The following is a 16,480-nucleotide window of genomic DNA, read 5'->3' on the forward strand; positions in this document are numbered from 1 at the left end:
TGCAGGCTGTTGGTTAATGATGTCAGTGCACGTACATGACTGTCTTTTTGAGTTATTGATTTGGAGCTGGTACTGCCTCGTCTTTGGTCTGAACATAGAGAAAAAAAGACTCATTATGTATTCTTTCATTATGAAAACATGTTTCCTCTCTATGGCTGACATTTTTCTGCAAAACCCTTCTGATTGCAAAATCCATTGTTATAATCAAGATTTCTCCTCTCTGTCAGTCTGTCATACCTCATGTGGCTGCACACGGTTACCTGGGCTACTGCTGGACATGTTTCTTCTGCTTTTGCTCAGTCTCTGGACAGACCTCCTCCGCACTTGACTCCCGACCACTTACTCACTCTGCACAACTCCACCTGCTTTTTTCAATTCTGTAACTACTCTTATAAGCTTAGCACCTCACACCTGAAGCTCAGCCTTTAAATGATGAAAGCTCTCAGAAGGCCCCAGCAAAAAGAGGAAAAAACAATCAGGCGTGCTTTGAATTGTTAAAGAAGTCGTGGGCAAATTATCAGAAGGTTTTCAGAGCAGCGAAACAAAGTGACTTTTACAGACCTGGCGTTTCAATTAGGGCTATTAACGCTGCAATTATTTCCTCCTAACTCTGCGCCATTGTAGGGAACAATGTGGGAGAATTTCCTTAAATCTTTTTGTTGATTCCACATCAAGCCCCTGCCTAAACATACTCACTTGCTTTATTTGCCCCCATCTTTCGAATGCTTTTTGTAAGAAAATAATTAAATAAAAGAGCGCTCCCTTTTAGGCTTTCTATTGTCATCCTGACTCTGAGGCTGTCTAAGCGAACCTCCTGTAGTCGCCATGGCAGTGCATTACTGTTGCTATGGTTTCCCTGTCTGCAGGATATGGTTCAACCGGGCCTGCCATATTAAGTCTGCTCCTCAATGAGCCAGCCTACTGTTAATGCTGACAGCAACACAGGAGTACACTCAGCTGCCTCTCTGCTTTCTACATTAAAATCTTTACCAGTGAGAATCACAGCCCCACAGCGGCTGATTCACTCCCTGACTGTTTCAGAGTTCGACTAAAGGTGTAGTTATTTAATAGCGTGGCTGTTAACATAAATCTAAAAAAGAATAAAGTACAACATTATAATGACGTTAACATTCTCAAGCCCTTGATTTCTAGTTTCCTTTGGCGATAATCTTCTTATTGTTCCAGATGCAGTGGCTGCAAAATTAAATACTGTGATGTCACAGTGAGATTATTATGGCTCTTTCAGACTGTGCTGTATCATAGATTTATCTCAGTGCTTTTCTTTTAACGTCATAGCAACCCCGTTGTCTCGGTCAGTGCTTCAGAGGATTTGGTTTCCTTCGTGTGTACCAAAGCACAGAGGAAGCATGTCTGGTGATTTCAGTGACTGCCAATTTTGATACTTGTTTAGCATTTGTTATGGTGTGTGTGTGTGTGTGTCCATATATGTGAGTAATTGAGTGTCTGTATGTGTGTATCTTTGCTGATTGATTTTTAATTGTATCTTACAGGTTTTTTTTAACTGCCCAGGGACTGCAGATGGAAATTAGCTACTAATCTAAATCTGGTACAAAAATGTTTTCCCTTTATGCAAATATGTTAATGTATTTTTTTACATAGTCCCTGAAAGAAATAAAGAATAAACAAATAAACAAGATGTATAAATCTTTTTCTAATTCTAATTACAATGGCTGGATTAGTAATGGGATTTGTAAGAGGTTTTTTTGGTAAGTATTAACCAGCTGTTGGCACTTTTATACTTAAGATAATACATGTGCAGTATATTAAAGTTTGCAATAGGTTGCCCAACAGAAAGCACTTTATACATCCATCAGGCAAGTCTGTTGGTATTAATATTAGATGTTATTCAGGTCTGCAGAGCAGGAAAACATGTTTATCCTTGTCTCCTTGTCACCTCTTTTAGTTTTTACAGTTGAGTCAAATCCCTGCTGGTTTTTATTGATAGAAAAAAGTGCAATTTTTAAGCAGGTACTTGCGTACTCTCTCTGGTGCAGGTGGTGTGATGGACTGTTTTTTCCCTGCCTGAATCGAGTGAATCACTGCATCCTACTGACTCGGTTTTAAACTTCAATTTTTAGCATTGTCAGTCTTGAAAATCACTACATTTTCTTTAGAATAAAAAGCCATGAAAATAAAGTTTGATGTGGTGACAGACCTACATAGACTTATATTTATATAATAGGTACACATTTATCACCTTGACGTTGGTTAAGCTGTTTGTTAGGTGCTTCTGTACACTTTGGAACAAAATCTTTCACTCTGGAACACTGACCAAGAAATCAGCATTGTTTTGATCCAAGATCTTTCACTTTAAAAGACAAAAAACAAAAAAACAATGACACAGCATCAGGACATATAAAAATCTTTGTGAGACTTCTTCACTGGTTGGGCGGGGGCAGGAAATGCAGGTACTGATGTGTAACTAATGAAATGTCTTAAGAAGAAACTCTGCTTCCAGCTTCTAAACAAGCTTATGTAACACATGACAAAGACAGCCTTGTGTCATCTTATTCCTTCATATAATGTTCATTCTTAGGACTGATTTGCATTTTTTGGTTTCTACGTGTGCACGCGGTGTTTCTGCACGCTGAGCTTTGTTTAGTCAATATTTAAGCAAATGCAAACAAGCTTACCGGCTGAGTTGGTTAGGCCTACCCAAGTGACAATAATGTGGTCCTGCACACTGTAGCGTAGGAGGGAGTGACTCACGCATGCGTATCAAACCCTCTGCCCCTGCCAGCGCTAAGTGACTGCTGAAAAACAAAGACATTGAGCCGCGGCTGGGAAATGTCATCAGTCATCTCTAATGGAGGAAACAGATTTCTGACAGTCAGTAGGCTTATTCTTTGAGGGGTGAAATGAGAGAACTGGCCTCGATGCTTTTTTCTGCATGTGTGTAATCAGGACTTCAGATCTCGCAACAATAAGTGAGTACGTCGGCTTTTGAGAATCCACAGGTTCCAGATGCTATCCGCCCGTTTCTAGAAAGATTTCCGCGGTGTTTCTGGATGGGTCCGTACTCAGTGACAGCAGTTATGCGCGAAGAAACTGTGGGATCACTCATGTAGTCGTCTCACATCACGGACTTGTTTATTTCCCCGAGTCGAGGAAATGATGAACTTAGTTCTTACTGTGTAAATGAGAATTGCGCATTAAGGGCTATATGAACGCTTCGGTTATTAGATGAGCGCCTCAAAATAACGATTAAAATCCAAGAAGAACCCTTTTTGAATGTGTAAATCAGAAACGCGTCTTTTCTAAGAGTTCTTGGCGTGGATTTTCAGACACGAAGAGGAAAGTTACCTGCGCTCTTATCGGCCGAGAAGAGGCGCTGTCCGTGGTCCTGAAGTCTTTTCAACAACTCCTCTGTCTCACACCAGACCTCGTGTGAAGACTACTTGAGAAAAAGACCAAGTTAAAGCGATACTGTCCTCCAGCAGCTCCACAAAGAGCTGAATATGGTAACGCAATATAAGCTTCATCGGCAAACTTTGGTACTTTTGATTTCTCTTGGTAAGTATAATTCTGCAAGATGTCAAAATATCCTGTTTGACTGTGGACTTATCATTTTCTATCGTACGTTTTTATACAACAATGAGTAATCAGGGGCCTTGGCAGTGGCTTGCGAACCACACAGGAAGCTGTGAACTCAAAACCCAGTTTCAGAGCAGTCCCATTGGTCTGCAGAGCCCTTCACTGCTTAATGTTGTCAGCATTTAAGGGAAATGAATAGAATCATTGAAGAGAGGCCACTGGGGTTAAGTTTCTTCACTTTCCCCATTTCCTCTGTCCCCTTCATGCCTTCCTCTCTATTTCTCTGCTCTGTTTCCATGTGTTTGTGTGAACCCTCAGCTTAAAAAAAAAGAGAGAGAGGATAGAATCAATGTTTGTCACTGTCAGCCCAGCGGCTTTGGGTTATATAAGAGCACTGGGCCCAGTCACATAAACACAAGAAATGTGTCTTTGTGATTATAATCCACTGAATTTTTTTTCTTGCATATGTTTACTCACTTCCTACGCCTCTCCCAATATTCTTCTACCACTAATGCATTTATATTTCAATTAGCTCCTCCCTTTTGTATTATTTCCCTCTTCCTACACTACCCACAGTTTCTGCACTCCCTCTATCCATTTATTCCTCCCACTGCTAGTAAATACTAATGGGCAGAGGCCATCATTAGGGCTTGAATTTGCTATCAATATTGTGATTTAAGTGTCTCCAATGGCCCACAGAGCTTTATAAACCAGTTTATCTTTTTAATGCTCACTGACTTTGCATCTGGTTCAACATTGGGTTCAGTGTGAGACCCGATGACCACCACACATCAGTGGGTCATTAAGTTATTACAAAGCATTAAAACTGTTCTTGCCACACTAGCATGTGTTTATGAATAACTAAAAAATGATGCATCGCGGCAGATTCTACAGAATGCTTGGAATTTGATCAGTAATAAGTGCATCTTTAAAGGGACATTTGACACCTAAAAACAAATACACTATATATTTTGTTTCCTCTTTCCATTGTGTTGGTCAGTTTTAAGAAAGTACATTTTTACAAAATTGAATACATAAGTATTGGTTTTATTTTAAACCTTTGGAAAGCACATTCTTAATGTTTAGTGGGTTCAGCTTGTCACATCATTCATATATAAAAAAATATGGTCATGGTAAAAAGAAGGTGAACCCTCTGAAAATGAACCCAATTCTAAGGTTTTAGATAACAGAATATAACAAAAGTGTATCTAGTCTTTACCAGGTCTTAAAGTTAGGTAAATAGAACCTAACATGTACAGCAGTACATGTTAGACTGTTACTGATTTGCCAAAAACTAAGCTAAAAGAAGCAGTCGGTAGCCTATAGAACCAATTAATTCACTTTCCTTTCAGTTCACTTTTATTTATATAGCAGCAAATCATAACTTCCGCTGCCTCGGGGTGCTTTATATTGTAAGGTAAAGACCTTACAATAATACAGAGAAATCCCCAACAATCAGACAACCCCCCTTTGAGCATACACCTGACAGTGGGAAAGAAACTCTGTACCATTGTAGTCTTAAAATAATCTTAACATTTAATGATTGACTTCAGACTGTTAAGAAAATACCTAATAACTAATAAGCTTTGTGTTAACTCACGCCTGAATGCTCCAGATGATCAATTAATCGAGTATGTTTGATTTGCAGCACCTGGCCTTTTAACTCATATGGAGGCCGTAAGAGTGTATGTCGTTTTTCACACAGAGCTTCTGCATTTTGGATTAGTTTTTGTAAGGAAATAATGACACAGTGTAGGATGTCATGTTTTCTAATTTATCTTGGTTGTATTTGTTGAATTTAAAGACCTGCTAAGGATGAGATTATTTTTAATTATATTCTTATGTGTGAAACCATAGAGGGTGTGCTTTCTTTTTTTCTACTCTTTTTCTCTCTCTCTCTCTCTTTTTTGTTTTTACAATTACATTGCGGTAAACTAAATATGTGTAACCTTTCCATGCTTCTCAAGTCCACCTGTGCATGCCGGTATGTGTCGATGTCCAGTCAGACACAGAAGCAATTGTGGGAAAAGCCATGAAGTTGACCTGCATCTCCTGTTTGAAGAGGGAGGAGGTCACCGTAAAGACATTTGTAAAATGGCTTTACACCCCAAGTCCAACAAAAGGCAAAAATATTTCATATCTTGTAAGTTGTTTCTACGTTATTGTAAATGATCTAGCACATTGTGATTTTGCTCACACTGTATGTGTATTTAATTAATGCCTGCACACTTTTCCTTTCTTCTAGATATACGAATATAACACTAACAATTCCAATGTGGACGATAATCCATTTAAGGACCGTCTAAACTGGAACGGAAGCAAGGACTTACAAGAGGTCTCCATTGAAATCCGTAATGTCACCCATAATGACAGTGGTTTGTATACCTGTGAAATTCGTCGTTTGTTTGACTTTGAACTATACACTCCAGTCTTCGAAGTAAACAAGACCATCAACCTGACTGTGAAGGAGAAAGGTATGCCTAAATGTAAAATTCTTGCACACTATCCACCTGTGTCCTGTGCTCAGCTTTAGCTCTTTTTTCCACATCAGTAACACGAAATAAGTCAAATATAAATGGAAACTAAAAAGCTAGTAATGACTGATATGATGAAAAATCTCTCTCTCAAATATCTTCCCAGCATTAGTTTGTGTACGTTCCATTTTCCCCACATGCTCTTTTTGTTAACGAGTATTCTCCAAACTCACTTAATGAAAAGAGTTTGCAAATGCAGTACACCTTAAGTGACGATTCCACTGTAGACCTGCACATTTAACACTGAGATGAGAGAAAGACTAGTCTGTGTTTTATGTTTATTTATGTTGCACAAATCACCAACAGTAGATAAAAAAATAGTACATCTAATATATTTCCAACAGGTTTTTTTTGTGATGCACGAGTGTGAACGCAGTCTGCCACTAACTGCACCACTTTCCTTCTTTCCCCCTTTCTTGTGACTGCACTGGTTTAAAAGGAATAACTGTGTGTTGTTTTGTCTGCCTTTATTGTCCATCAAAGCTTTCTTCTGTTGTCAGTGAAGGTGTTAATTCAAACCAGCTACTTTGCTATCTATAATAAGGGGTAATGTATTCTGCTTCCTGAATGCTTGGCTTGCTGAATGTGTCATGTTCCACCTTAATCGAATATACCCTACGTATATTTGAAATTACTCAACTCTCCCATTTCTCTAACCTTACATTTTCTATATATGCTTGCACATAACATATTGTGAGCTATCAGGCGATAGGCTAGTTTGATTTAAAGAGTTTGCACCCATAAAAAGAAGACTGAAGAATAGAGTACAGTTAGATTGTTTTTATTATATTCACAGCCTGTCCTCCATATTTCACAGAACAGTTGTTTCAGATTTCAAAAAGCCTGCAGCTAGTGCTACTGTACACTAGACCATGGTTACATTAATGTTGCAGTAATGGCATCCATAGTGGTAGAATGGATTACTTCGTGGCTGACATATCCATGCTTTCCCATCAAAGGGATTATATTTCACTAATATTCTCCTTTTGCTGGGGCTGCTGAATCAAATCAGAAAAAGCTGTCAGCTGTCTGGTCAGCAGGCTTTCTGGAATTTGTTATACACTAAGTGACACAGTGGTTCACAGTCACTCGTTATGAAAACAAATGAAGGACAATAAAAGGAAAACTTTCTTTAACAGCCGAAGGTGCCCATGTGCACTTTGAAACAGCTTCCGCTTGCTTGTAATCCCTCTTCTTGTTCTTAATGGGTTGTTAATGGGATGCTGTTCTAATGGCCTTCCATTGTAAACAATGGACAGAAAGCAATAAATGAGAAAGCATTTTCAATAGGATGTTGACAAGATATCAAACAAGATATTTGTTTGATTTCACTGACTGGATATTGAATTATCAGTAAAATAAACTATCTGTTGAACCGCAGTGACATTAAAACCACCTGTCGAGTACTTTGATGCCTGCTCTGGGGGTGCCTTTGTCTCACGATAATAAATAAGCAGCAGACTCCTTAGTACCTGCAGGATGGTGCCTCCATAGGTGGGGCTTGTTCTCGTTCTTCACCTGCATGGTTAATTTGGAGGGAGTTTGGAGGCAGTGCCTTGGGCTCGTTCTTAATTAGTTTTATTGTGTAGCCATATGTTCTATAATGTCTATGCTGGTGAAGAGCGGCATAGGTGTATACAAGACTCGCAGAATTTAATCCCGGCAGGCATTGTGAATGGTTTTAATGTTGCAGCTAATCTCAGTGTATATTAAGTATGTAATATTTAGAATAGGACCGGATGATTTATGTGCTATTACTTATTCCAGAAGCATCTCAGAATGGCTAATGAGCAGAAGAGGATTGTTTACAAGGAACAAAAGCTGTTCTGGTGTCAAAAACAGCATGCAATTATTTTTATGACAGATTCTAAAGTTAGAGTATGTTTCACGCTCTGAGAACCTCTGTGACATTGCATATTCATCCTATTTTCATACTTAAAGATACCCTGTGGAGATTTAGTGTTTTTATATGCAGATTTAGGTCGAATGTTCGATAGAGATGTTTGCATACACATATGTAACAACAAGATAAGCTCTGCAACAAAACAGTGAACACTGTTAGGAAATGTTTGGTATAAAAGCAGCCTTGCAAAATCTCCACTGGGCACCTTTAACTCTGTAGGGTCTTTTTCATTATATTACAGGTATGGCCATAATATTATGAATGCAACATGAAGTAGTTTCTGCATCACTTTTTAAGAGTATCTACAGTCAGGATGCTCCTGAATAAAACACCTTTGTTTGCTTTTTTGTTGTAGCTGCATAACCATATTTATTATTTGTTTAATTGGATTTGTTCTTCAGTGAAAGACATAAAATGCATTAAAAAATTATGTATGACAAATGATTGTGGATCAGCAGTGTTGTACAAGCTCAGGTCTCTTCTGCTCTTTTCTGCTCGCGGTATTCCAAGGAAGCATGCATAATGAATAATACATGTGCTTTGCCACTGTTTTAACTCTGCAGCCAGTGACGACACCACAGCAATCTACTCTGAGATCATGATGTATGTGTTGCTGGTGTTCTTGACCTTCTGGCTGTTGGTAGAAATGGTCTACTGCTACAGGAAGATCTCCAAGTCTGATGAGCAGGCCCAGGACACAGCGTGAGTCTCATGTACAGATGCACAGACAGATAAATGTTAGCAGGGATGTGACTGAACAGCGAATTTAAACAGCGTGTGTCCTGAACACAACCATGACGTCACATTTTCAGATATTTATGCGTTATGAGTCAAAACTCAGCAGTGGGTTTACATTAATTTGAAAGTCTGAAGTCACCAAGGAAGTGCACAAATAGCTATAAGTGTGTATTTGCTTAGGACTTCTGGTTACATAATTGTAATTTAAAATCTAAAAAATATGGTGGGTAGGGAAATAAGATTTAAGAGTCAATCGGGGAAGAAAGGGACTGAGAGGGAAGGAATGAGGCAGGGGGGCAAACACACAGACAGAGAAGTAATTCAGTCCATCAGTTTGTAACCCTCCTGCAACACTAATCTGTCTTTTACCTAAACTGCTGACTGCTCTTTTTTTCTAAACAACCTTTTAACATCCGTGATGGATTTTCAGCTCCATCAGTGACGGGCATTTTGCATCGCCTTGTCAGTAATGTCAAAGACCCAAATGCACCTTTATAGTCAGCCCCCACTGGATTTTAGTGGTGCCAGCTAACCTTCACAACCCACAGTTACAACTTTTGTACAGGGACCTTATGTCCTGAAGAGAGCAATCATGCATGTGCTGATCCGGTTATTTTTATTTTGCAAACACTTACTGAATCTGCTACACTACATATCTGCTTCCTTCAGTGACAGATTAAGTCCACGTACTGCACAATATGCACAACATTGCTGAATATTCACAAGACCCAATATCCAGGGTTTAGACATATTACAACATAATAAATAGTGAAGTGTTTCTGTGAGCTAATATATTTCAAAGAACTATATTTTCAACTAAATTTGAAACTAAACTTCTCTAAAAATATTCGGTTATTCATTGGCTTTCTATTTTACTATTAGCACTAACAGGTAATTAAGAGTTATTGGAAGTGGCAGAATTAAAATGCAGAACTTTTCTCACAGTTTTCAAACTTTAGAAAACAGTCATGTACTATCTCATATTTGTGTAGTGACAAATGTAATCAAGCACAAAATTAAAAATTACAGCATTATTGGCCAGTGAGGCCAATGTTTCAGTGTTGTCAGATAGACAGACACACAGACAGATAGACGGACTTTGGGGCTATTTTGTAATCAGTATTGTTTTTTAATATGGTTTAATTTAAATAGCAGTAAATCACTCTGACACTTCTTGGTCGCTGAGTTTTACAAAGTAGGTATTACAATCTGTGTTTTCCTGAAGCATTTAGGTTCAATTTTATGAACAGTAGACAAATTGACAGATAAATTAATAGTCCAATTATCAAAAAATAAAATGCTCCAAAAATTCAAAATATCAAGGCAACCTGATTCAAAGGCTTTCTGAGTTTTCTTATCTGTTGATATTCTAAGATTTATGCATTTCGATGGCCTCACCAGCTTGAATTTTCTTCTTCTTTTGCGGTGTGCATTGTGTTTTCTCCTAGTTGTGAATTGGGGACCTTTTGTGTCTCAATCGCGCTTTTAATTTCCAATTTAAACAATTTTACTTTTTTAATTTTGTTTGGAAAATGAATTGCCCCCATGAATTAAATACAAGTGGCTCCACTGATTCTGGTGAACCATCGGAAATATAGGAGAAACCAAAAGTTCCATCCATCCATTTCCTTCCGGCCCAGGTGTCGTAGGGCGAGAGGAAATGGGACACGCTGAACCAAAGAAAGACATACAACCATTCGCACACTGGGCAATTTAAAATAACCAGTTAACCTAATGCCATGAACTACAAGTCGCTGGACTGTGGGAGGAAACACATAGACACAGAAAGGACCTTCTCATTATCAAGTAACAGTGCCACACCCCCAAAAACGAAAAGTTGTAAAGCAAAAGAAAGAAGCTTTTTAATTTAAAGTCAACCGCAACAGTCAAAAAGCTCAGAAATCTCAAAAAACTATTAGATCTGAGTTTTCTCAGCTGTAATACCGTAGCCTTGTCACTACCTGTAGCTGAAAGACTGCATAGGCTTTGGCCATTAGCCATTAGTGACCCTTATGACAACACAGAAGGTCTACCCACTCAAAGAATGCCATATGTAGCACAAGTAGGACATTTTGAGATTACCTTTTGTGATGCATTAGTGGTTGAGAACATATTAGTCATGTCCCTAAAGGAGAAGATAGGAGGCAACGATGTGATCTGTCAAAGAGTTAAATTAGGCTATTTCTGAAATGTGCTTACAGTCACAAAACTCGTTTCACTTGTATAAAGTGTTCTTCATCTACACACTTTCAGTGCAGCTCTTTTGAATTGGGAGCATATTCAGTGCAAGTACTGTGTTTTGTTTTTTTAAACATACTGATGGTTGGCTGTAAAATGCTGAATTAGGATGTCACATCTTGCACATCTTGATGTGCCTTCCACGCAGTCCCTAGGGCACTGCTCGGATTAGATATTTTTTATCTGGTAAAACTCATTCCTTAATTTCTGTGAATTAGAGTCACATTTTCACGCTTCAATAAACAAAACGGAAATTCAGAATTGTTGCACTGTCATGAGCACGAAGTAGCTGTGGTGTGTGGTGCTAGAGAGGCCCATAGCACCAGGTCTTAGACACTCCTCTGTTTTTCTGCCAATCTGCCCACAGGACAAACTACCTAGCCATTCCCTCTGAGCAGAAAGACAATCCAGCCGCTCCTGTTACAGAATAAAAGTGGTTTTCAATGACACGGTATTTTATATGTGATTCTCTCATCCCAATTCCAATCACTGAAATCATCCCTTGTATTTCAATTCATGTGTTTGTACCTTTATCACTCATAATTGTGCAGCTCTGTGGAGGAGTCTGCTGCTTCAACACCCCTTGTGCCCTTCTTTCTCATCCCCTTCAAAGGGGCTTTCATTTCTGACATTTAAAAAAAAACAAAAAAAAAAACGGCCTCACTTAATCACGAATCCTCCATTTTTATTCAGTCACCATTCAGTGTCCAATCTGTCCCACTTTCAATGATTTTCCATTAGGAACGATTGCACATAATTAATGCAAGCAGTGTTGAATGAAGTATCTGAAAGTGTGGGGAATGTAAGCATGTTCATTTTAGATATATTGATTTCTAGCACATTGAATGTTATGCACAGTTGCATGTTTAGGATGTAGGTGTCACAGTACTGTGCAAAAGTCTTGAACCATTTATTTGCATTTTGCAAGGAAATTGGAAAATGGATGCAGGTATTTACTTTACCTTTACTTGACCAACTTGATCTTTACTCTTTAACAGCCTGAACTCTTAAACAAGCTTTCTTGTCATTTATTTAAGCAACTTTAGGAATAGTTCTCCAGGCTTCTTGAAGGACTTTCAAAGCTGTTCTTTGGACATTGGGTGCCTTTTGTTCTGTTTGTTGTCAAGATGATTCCCCCCTCCCCTCACACACACACACACACTTTAATAATTTGGAGGTCAAGGCTCTGGGGAGGCGAATTCATGACTAAAAGTGTGTCATTGTGTGTTTTCCTATTCACGTATGCTTTTTTTAGTAGCATGTCTGGTATCATTTTCGTGACGATTTCTTGATAGTATTGCATGTTGGATCAAACTCTGATGGTATTTTTTTGCATTTGTAATACCATCAAGTTTGACAAGATACCGCTTGCTAAAATGCCTCCCCAAACAATGACAGAGCCTCCACTGTGCTTTAGCTGCAATCACTCATTGTTTCTCTTGACCTCCTCCATGCCTACTGACATTGCCTTGTTGCCAGTTCAGTACAGTTCTTTTGTAATTTGGCAAACCTCAGCCTTTTCTCCCCATCCTTGACAACAACCCTTCCACTGAGACCTCTTCTGATGAGGTTTCAGTGAACAGTAGATGGATCAACTGAATTCTGATCTCACTTCCTGTGTCAGGTCTTTGCTGGATTTCTTCGTGTCATGTTATATGTAGACAAAACACAGACTGGTCCATCCCTTGAACTAGGGGTCTTTTTTATGAATGATTCAAATGTCATTGTTAAGTGGCTTAAGAAAACATTCCTCTGAAAATGTTGATGTTCAAGGACCGAATTAAAAATAGAATAGAATAGAATAGAATACCCCTTTATTGTCATTGTATATGTACAACAAAATTATGGGTGCTCCATGCCAACTGAGAAGGAATAATATTATAAGTAAGACAGCAGGAATAAATTACAAACAGGAGAAATTTATACAATCAAGAGGAATGTACAATATACAAAATGATAGAAGAGAACAAAGTGCTTGGAAGTAGTGCAAAAGACCTGACCTCCAGAGGTGGCGGAGGGCAGCCAATTATTTTTGAGTGGTGTTAATTACCCTCTGTGCAGCCTTCCTGTTCTTAGTAGCCCCTGCGTTCCAAACACCAGGAAGAGGGCACGCTGTCCACTGAGGAGCGGTAGAAGGACAGCAGCAGCTTCTGGTTCAGGACATGGAAAAAGTGCAGGCGCTGCCGAGCCTTCTTTACCAAGGAAAGTCTGGCACCTTGGAGGAAAAAAATATAAAGAAATGAGGGGAAGCTCAAAGCTTTTGCACAGTAATGTGTGGTGTTGTAAAACTGGATAAGGATAAGCATGTTTTCTGTTCCCCTTAGGTATTGACCAATAACAGTGGGACATCGGTTTCATCAACCCTATCTGTGTCACTATGAAGATATGATTACTCCCAGGCAGCGATGGGAATCCTGCCAACTGACTGCCCCTGTGTATCGACTGTGTCTTGTGAGGAGCCAGTCAAAAATGTCCAAGTGCTCAGTTTTTCTCCTGCCTTTCCTCTCCAGTGTTTTTTTTTACCTTTGTGCAAGGCGTCTCTAAAAATCAAGTGCTTTCACAGTTACATCAGGTTAAAGAACACAAATGTCATTGTACTGCACTTTTTATCAGAGAATTACAAGCCATTCTTCATTTGGACAGAGCAGTGAGCGGACTAACTAAAGAATTTCTTGGTAGTTAGTAGTGCGTCTGTGATTTATATGACCTATAAACAGATATGATCCCAGAAAATGTCCTAGTCTGTTATGTACATCTTGTATACTGAATATATACTACTTTTTCAGTTCTTTTTTTTAAGTTTTCTTACAATTTTATACCATGCTGAGATTTTTGGGTCACAATTTTATTTGTATTGGCCAAAAGTCTTTTTAAGGAAACTAAAATGTGCAGCTTTTATATTGTATGGGGCCTGCATTTGTCTTTTTTTTTTTTTTTTTTTTTTGCTGTAACAAAATGAAGTGTAATACAAAAATGGAGTGTAAATATGCATAAAATACTGTTTCAAATCACACACTTTTAGCTGGTCTGAACTGATAAATTTCTTATACTCTCCTCTGTAAAAATCTCATAGCCACACTGAGCTCTGGTCTTGAAGTATATTCTATAGGTCAAGTCTTGCTTCATACAGTTAATCTGAAATTTATACTCAATGCTTTGACTGTTGCTGTTCTACAGTAGCAATGCTATTGAGACTAAATGTGTGCCTCTTTCTATAATACAGCACTGTAGAACTTTATATACTTTGTGATTCATTTCACCATGTTGGTTTTGTCTGTTACACATATAAAATATGCCATGTTTCAGTGAGCTGCTTTTAAATATCAAATACAATGGATTCCACAATCTGTGTTAAAGCTTTTCTGTTGTTGCTGACTGAAAACCTTTACTAATACTGTGACATTTAAAGTTATTCATATTCAGGGGCCGGACTACTTTGACTGGTACCCAATTTCCAGAATAAGGGGGATGTGCAGGGCTGTAGTAAGTACAGAAAACAGGTCTGGCCCGGATCTGGCATCAAGCTGACACTTCTGACTGCCAGGTCTGGCAATGATGGCACTATTTATGTTCCTATTTTCCTATTTTAGTTAGAAGACCCAAATACGATGTTGCAATACTATACTGCTATGGCCAACGTTTCAAATTAACAGGTTTGTGAGTGTCCACTTTATCCAAAACCTAGTGAGGGTTTACTCATGTTTACCACTGAGTGGCTGTAGCTCAGGCATTAGAGCAGATCACCTACTGATTGGAAGGTTAGTGGTTCGATCCCTGGCTCCCCCAGTTTCCATGTCAAGACTATGAATGTAATTAGGAACCACTCAGTTTAGAGAAAGTGTGTGATTAGGCAAATGTAGAGAATAAAGAAGCGCTATATAAGACTCAGTCATGTTACTTTTGCACTATTATGTTCCGGCACATGTTGTTTTTACATGGCTTGATTATTACATGGGCCAGCATAGGACCACCAGTGTGTCTGCAACTGGCCCATGTGTGGGCCACCTCTGGCAAACCTGATCTGGTGCAGGTGCAAGAGAGCCTATAGAGGTGGAGGTGTGCTCTGGAGAGAAGAGGAAAGATAGCCAGTTCAAGCAAGACAGAATATATGTGTGTAAATGAGAGGGAGAAGGCTGGAAAGCTGAAGGTGCGTAGTGCAGCCGCAGTGAGGGTAGATGAGTTTAAATACCTGGGGTCAACCATTCAAAGAACAAACGGAGCACAAGAAAAAGGAAGAGTGGTAGAGTGGGTGGAGACACGTGTTAGGGGTTATTTGTGACAGAAAGATAGCAGCTAGAGATAAGTCAAAGTTTATTTCTAAAGCACATAAAAAACAAAAACACTAAACAAACAACAACCCTAAATAATACTGTGTTTGTTCAACTAGAATGGAAAGCACCTGAGAATAAGTATTATTTAAATCTGTTTTAAAATGATTGAGAGACTCTTGTGTGAAAATGATGCATGGAATGGTGAAATTAATGCATTTGGCGATTAGACTCCGATGAACCATTGTGGCTGAACAAAATACCAACGGAGATAGGATATAGGACAGGAACCCCCAGAGTCTAGGCCAGGGGTCTGCAACCTTTCACACCCAAAGAGCCACTTGGAGCCGGTTTCCACGGAAAAGAAAACACTGGGAGCCGCAAATACTTTTTGAAATCTAAAATGAAGATAACACTGCATATATTGTTTTTTTTTGTTTTTTTTACCTTTATGCTTTGTGTGAACAACTAAAGTAAGTAAGTAAAGTTTATTTATTAAGCGCTTTTCACAGACAGGCAGTCACAAAGCGCTGTACACAAATATTAAAATAAACAATACAATCAATAGACATTATACACAATGTAAAAGATTAAATGTAAATAATGTAAAGAATATAAAATACGTAGATCAACAAAAGGCTTGTTTGAACAGAAAAGTTTTAACTGCTTTTTAAAAGAATCCATAGAGCAACTAAGGTGTGTTGCTTATGAAATCCATGAAGTTCTACCGAGAAAATTACATTTTATTTATGTTTTGAACTCTTAAAGAAATACAACAAAAGGAAAGACGCCCAGCTGAACTAAAATGATCCATGTAGCAAACAAAAATTGTTGTGAGCCGCCACCCTTACATCGCCACATTGTTTTTAACTTAGTTCACGGTGGACAACAGCTGCCGACATAATGTGGATCCGAAGATCCATAATTGGCCTACCTGGGCTCGAAAGTCTCGATAAATGCACAGCGTTTCAGCGGGTATACCGGCTTCCGCGAGTGTGACGCTTATTTTGAGCGATGAAAAAATAATAAGATATAATTTTATTTTTATATTTCAAAATCCCAATAATCTTCCAATTTAGAACTACATGTTAAAAAAAAAAGAACTAAACACAAATAAAATACACTTCAGCTAAATACTTCTAATTTATTTTCCCAAACCACCCGGAGCCGCAAAATAAAGACTAAAGAGCCGCATGCGGCTCCGGAGCCGCGGGTTGCCGACCCCTGACCTAGACAATGGTGGT

At 38.7% G+C, this 16,480-nt stretch overlaps 1 protein-coding gene across 4 annotated transcripts; it reads left to right on the plus strand.

Annotated features, from left to right (window-relative positions):
• The first annotated feature begins 2,758 nt into the window (after positions 1-2,758).
• scn3b (sodium channel, voltage-gated, type III, beta) lies at positions 2,759-13,853 on the plus strand. 4 transcript variants are annotated; one of them, XM_005720840.1, is made up of 7 exons: positions 2,759-2,952; positions 3,306-3,534; positions 5,523-5,698; positions 5,801-6,029; positions 8,556-8,694; positions 11,336-11,419; positions 13,293-13,853. In XM_005720840.1, exons 2-6 carry the CDS (start codon positions 3,480-3,482, stop codon positions 11,397-11,399), a joined length of 663 nt encoding a protein of 220 aa, XP_005720897.1. In that variant the 5' UTR covers positions 2,759-2,952; positions 3,306-3,479; the 3' UTR covers positions 11,400-11,419; positions 13,293-13,853. The 4 variants fall into 4 exon arrangements, with proteins under 4 accessions (XP_005720897.1, XP_005720896.1, XP_005720895.1 ...); XM_005720839.1 differs by having other exon boundaries at positions 2,759-2,948; XM_005720838.1 differs by having other exon boundaries at positions 2,759-3,534.
• The last annotated feature ends 2,627 nt before the right edge of the window (positions 13,854-16,480 follow it).

The sequence above is a fragment of the Pundamilia nyererei genome, unplaced genomic scaffold (assembly GCF_000239375.1).
Source record: "Pundamilia nyererei isolate P.nyererei 1_Seehausen unplaced genomic scaffold, PunNye1.0 scaffold00003, whole genome shotgun sequence".
Classification (NCBI taxonomy): Eukaryota; Metazoa; Chordata; class Actinopteri; order Cichliformes; family Cichlidae; genus Pundamilia; species Pundamilia nyererei.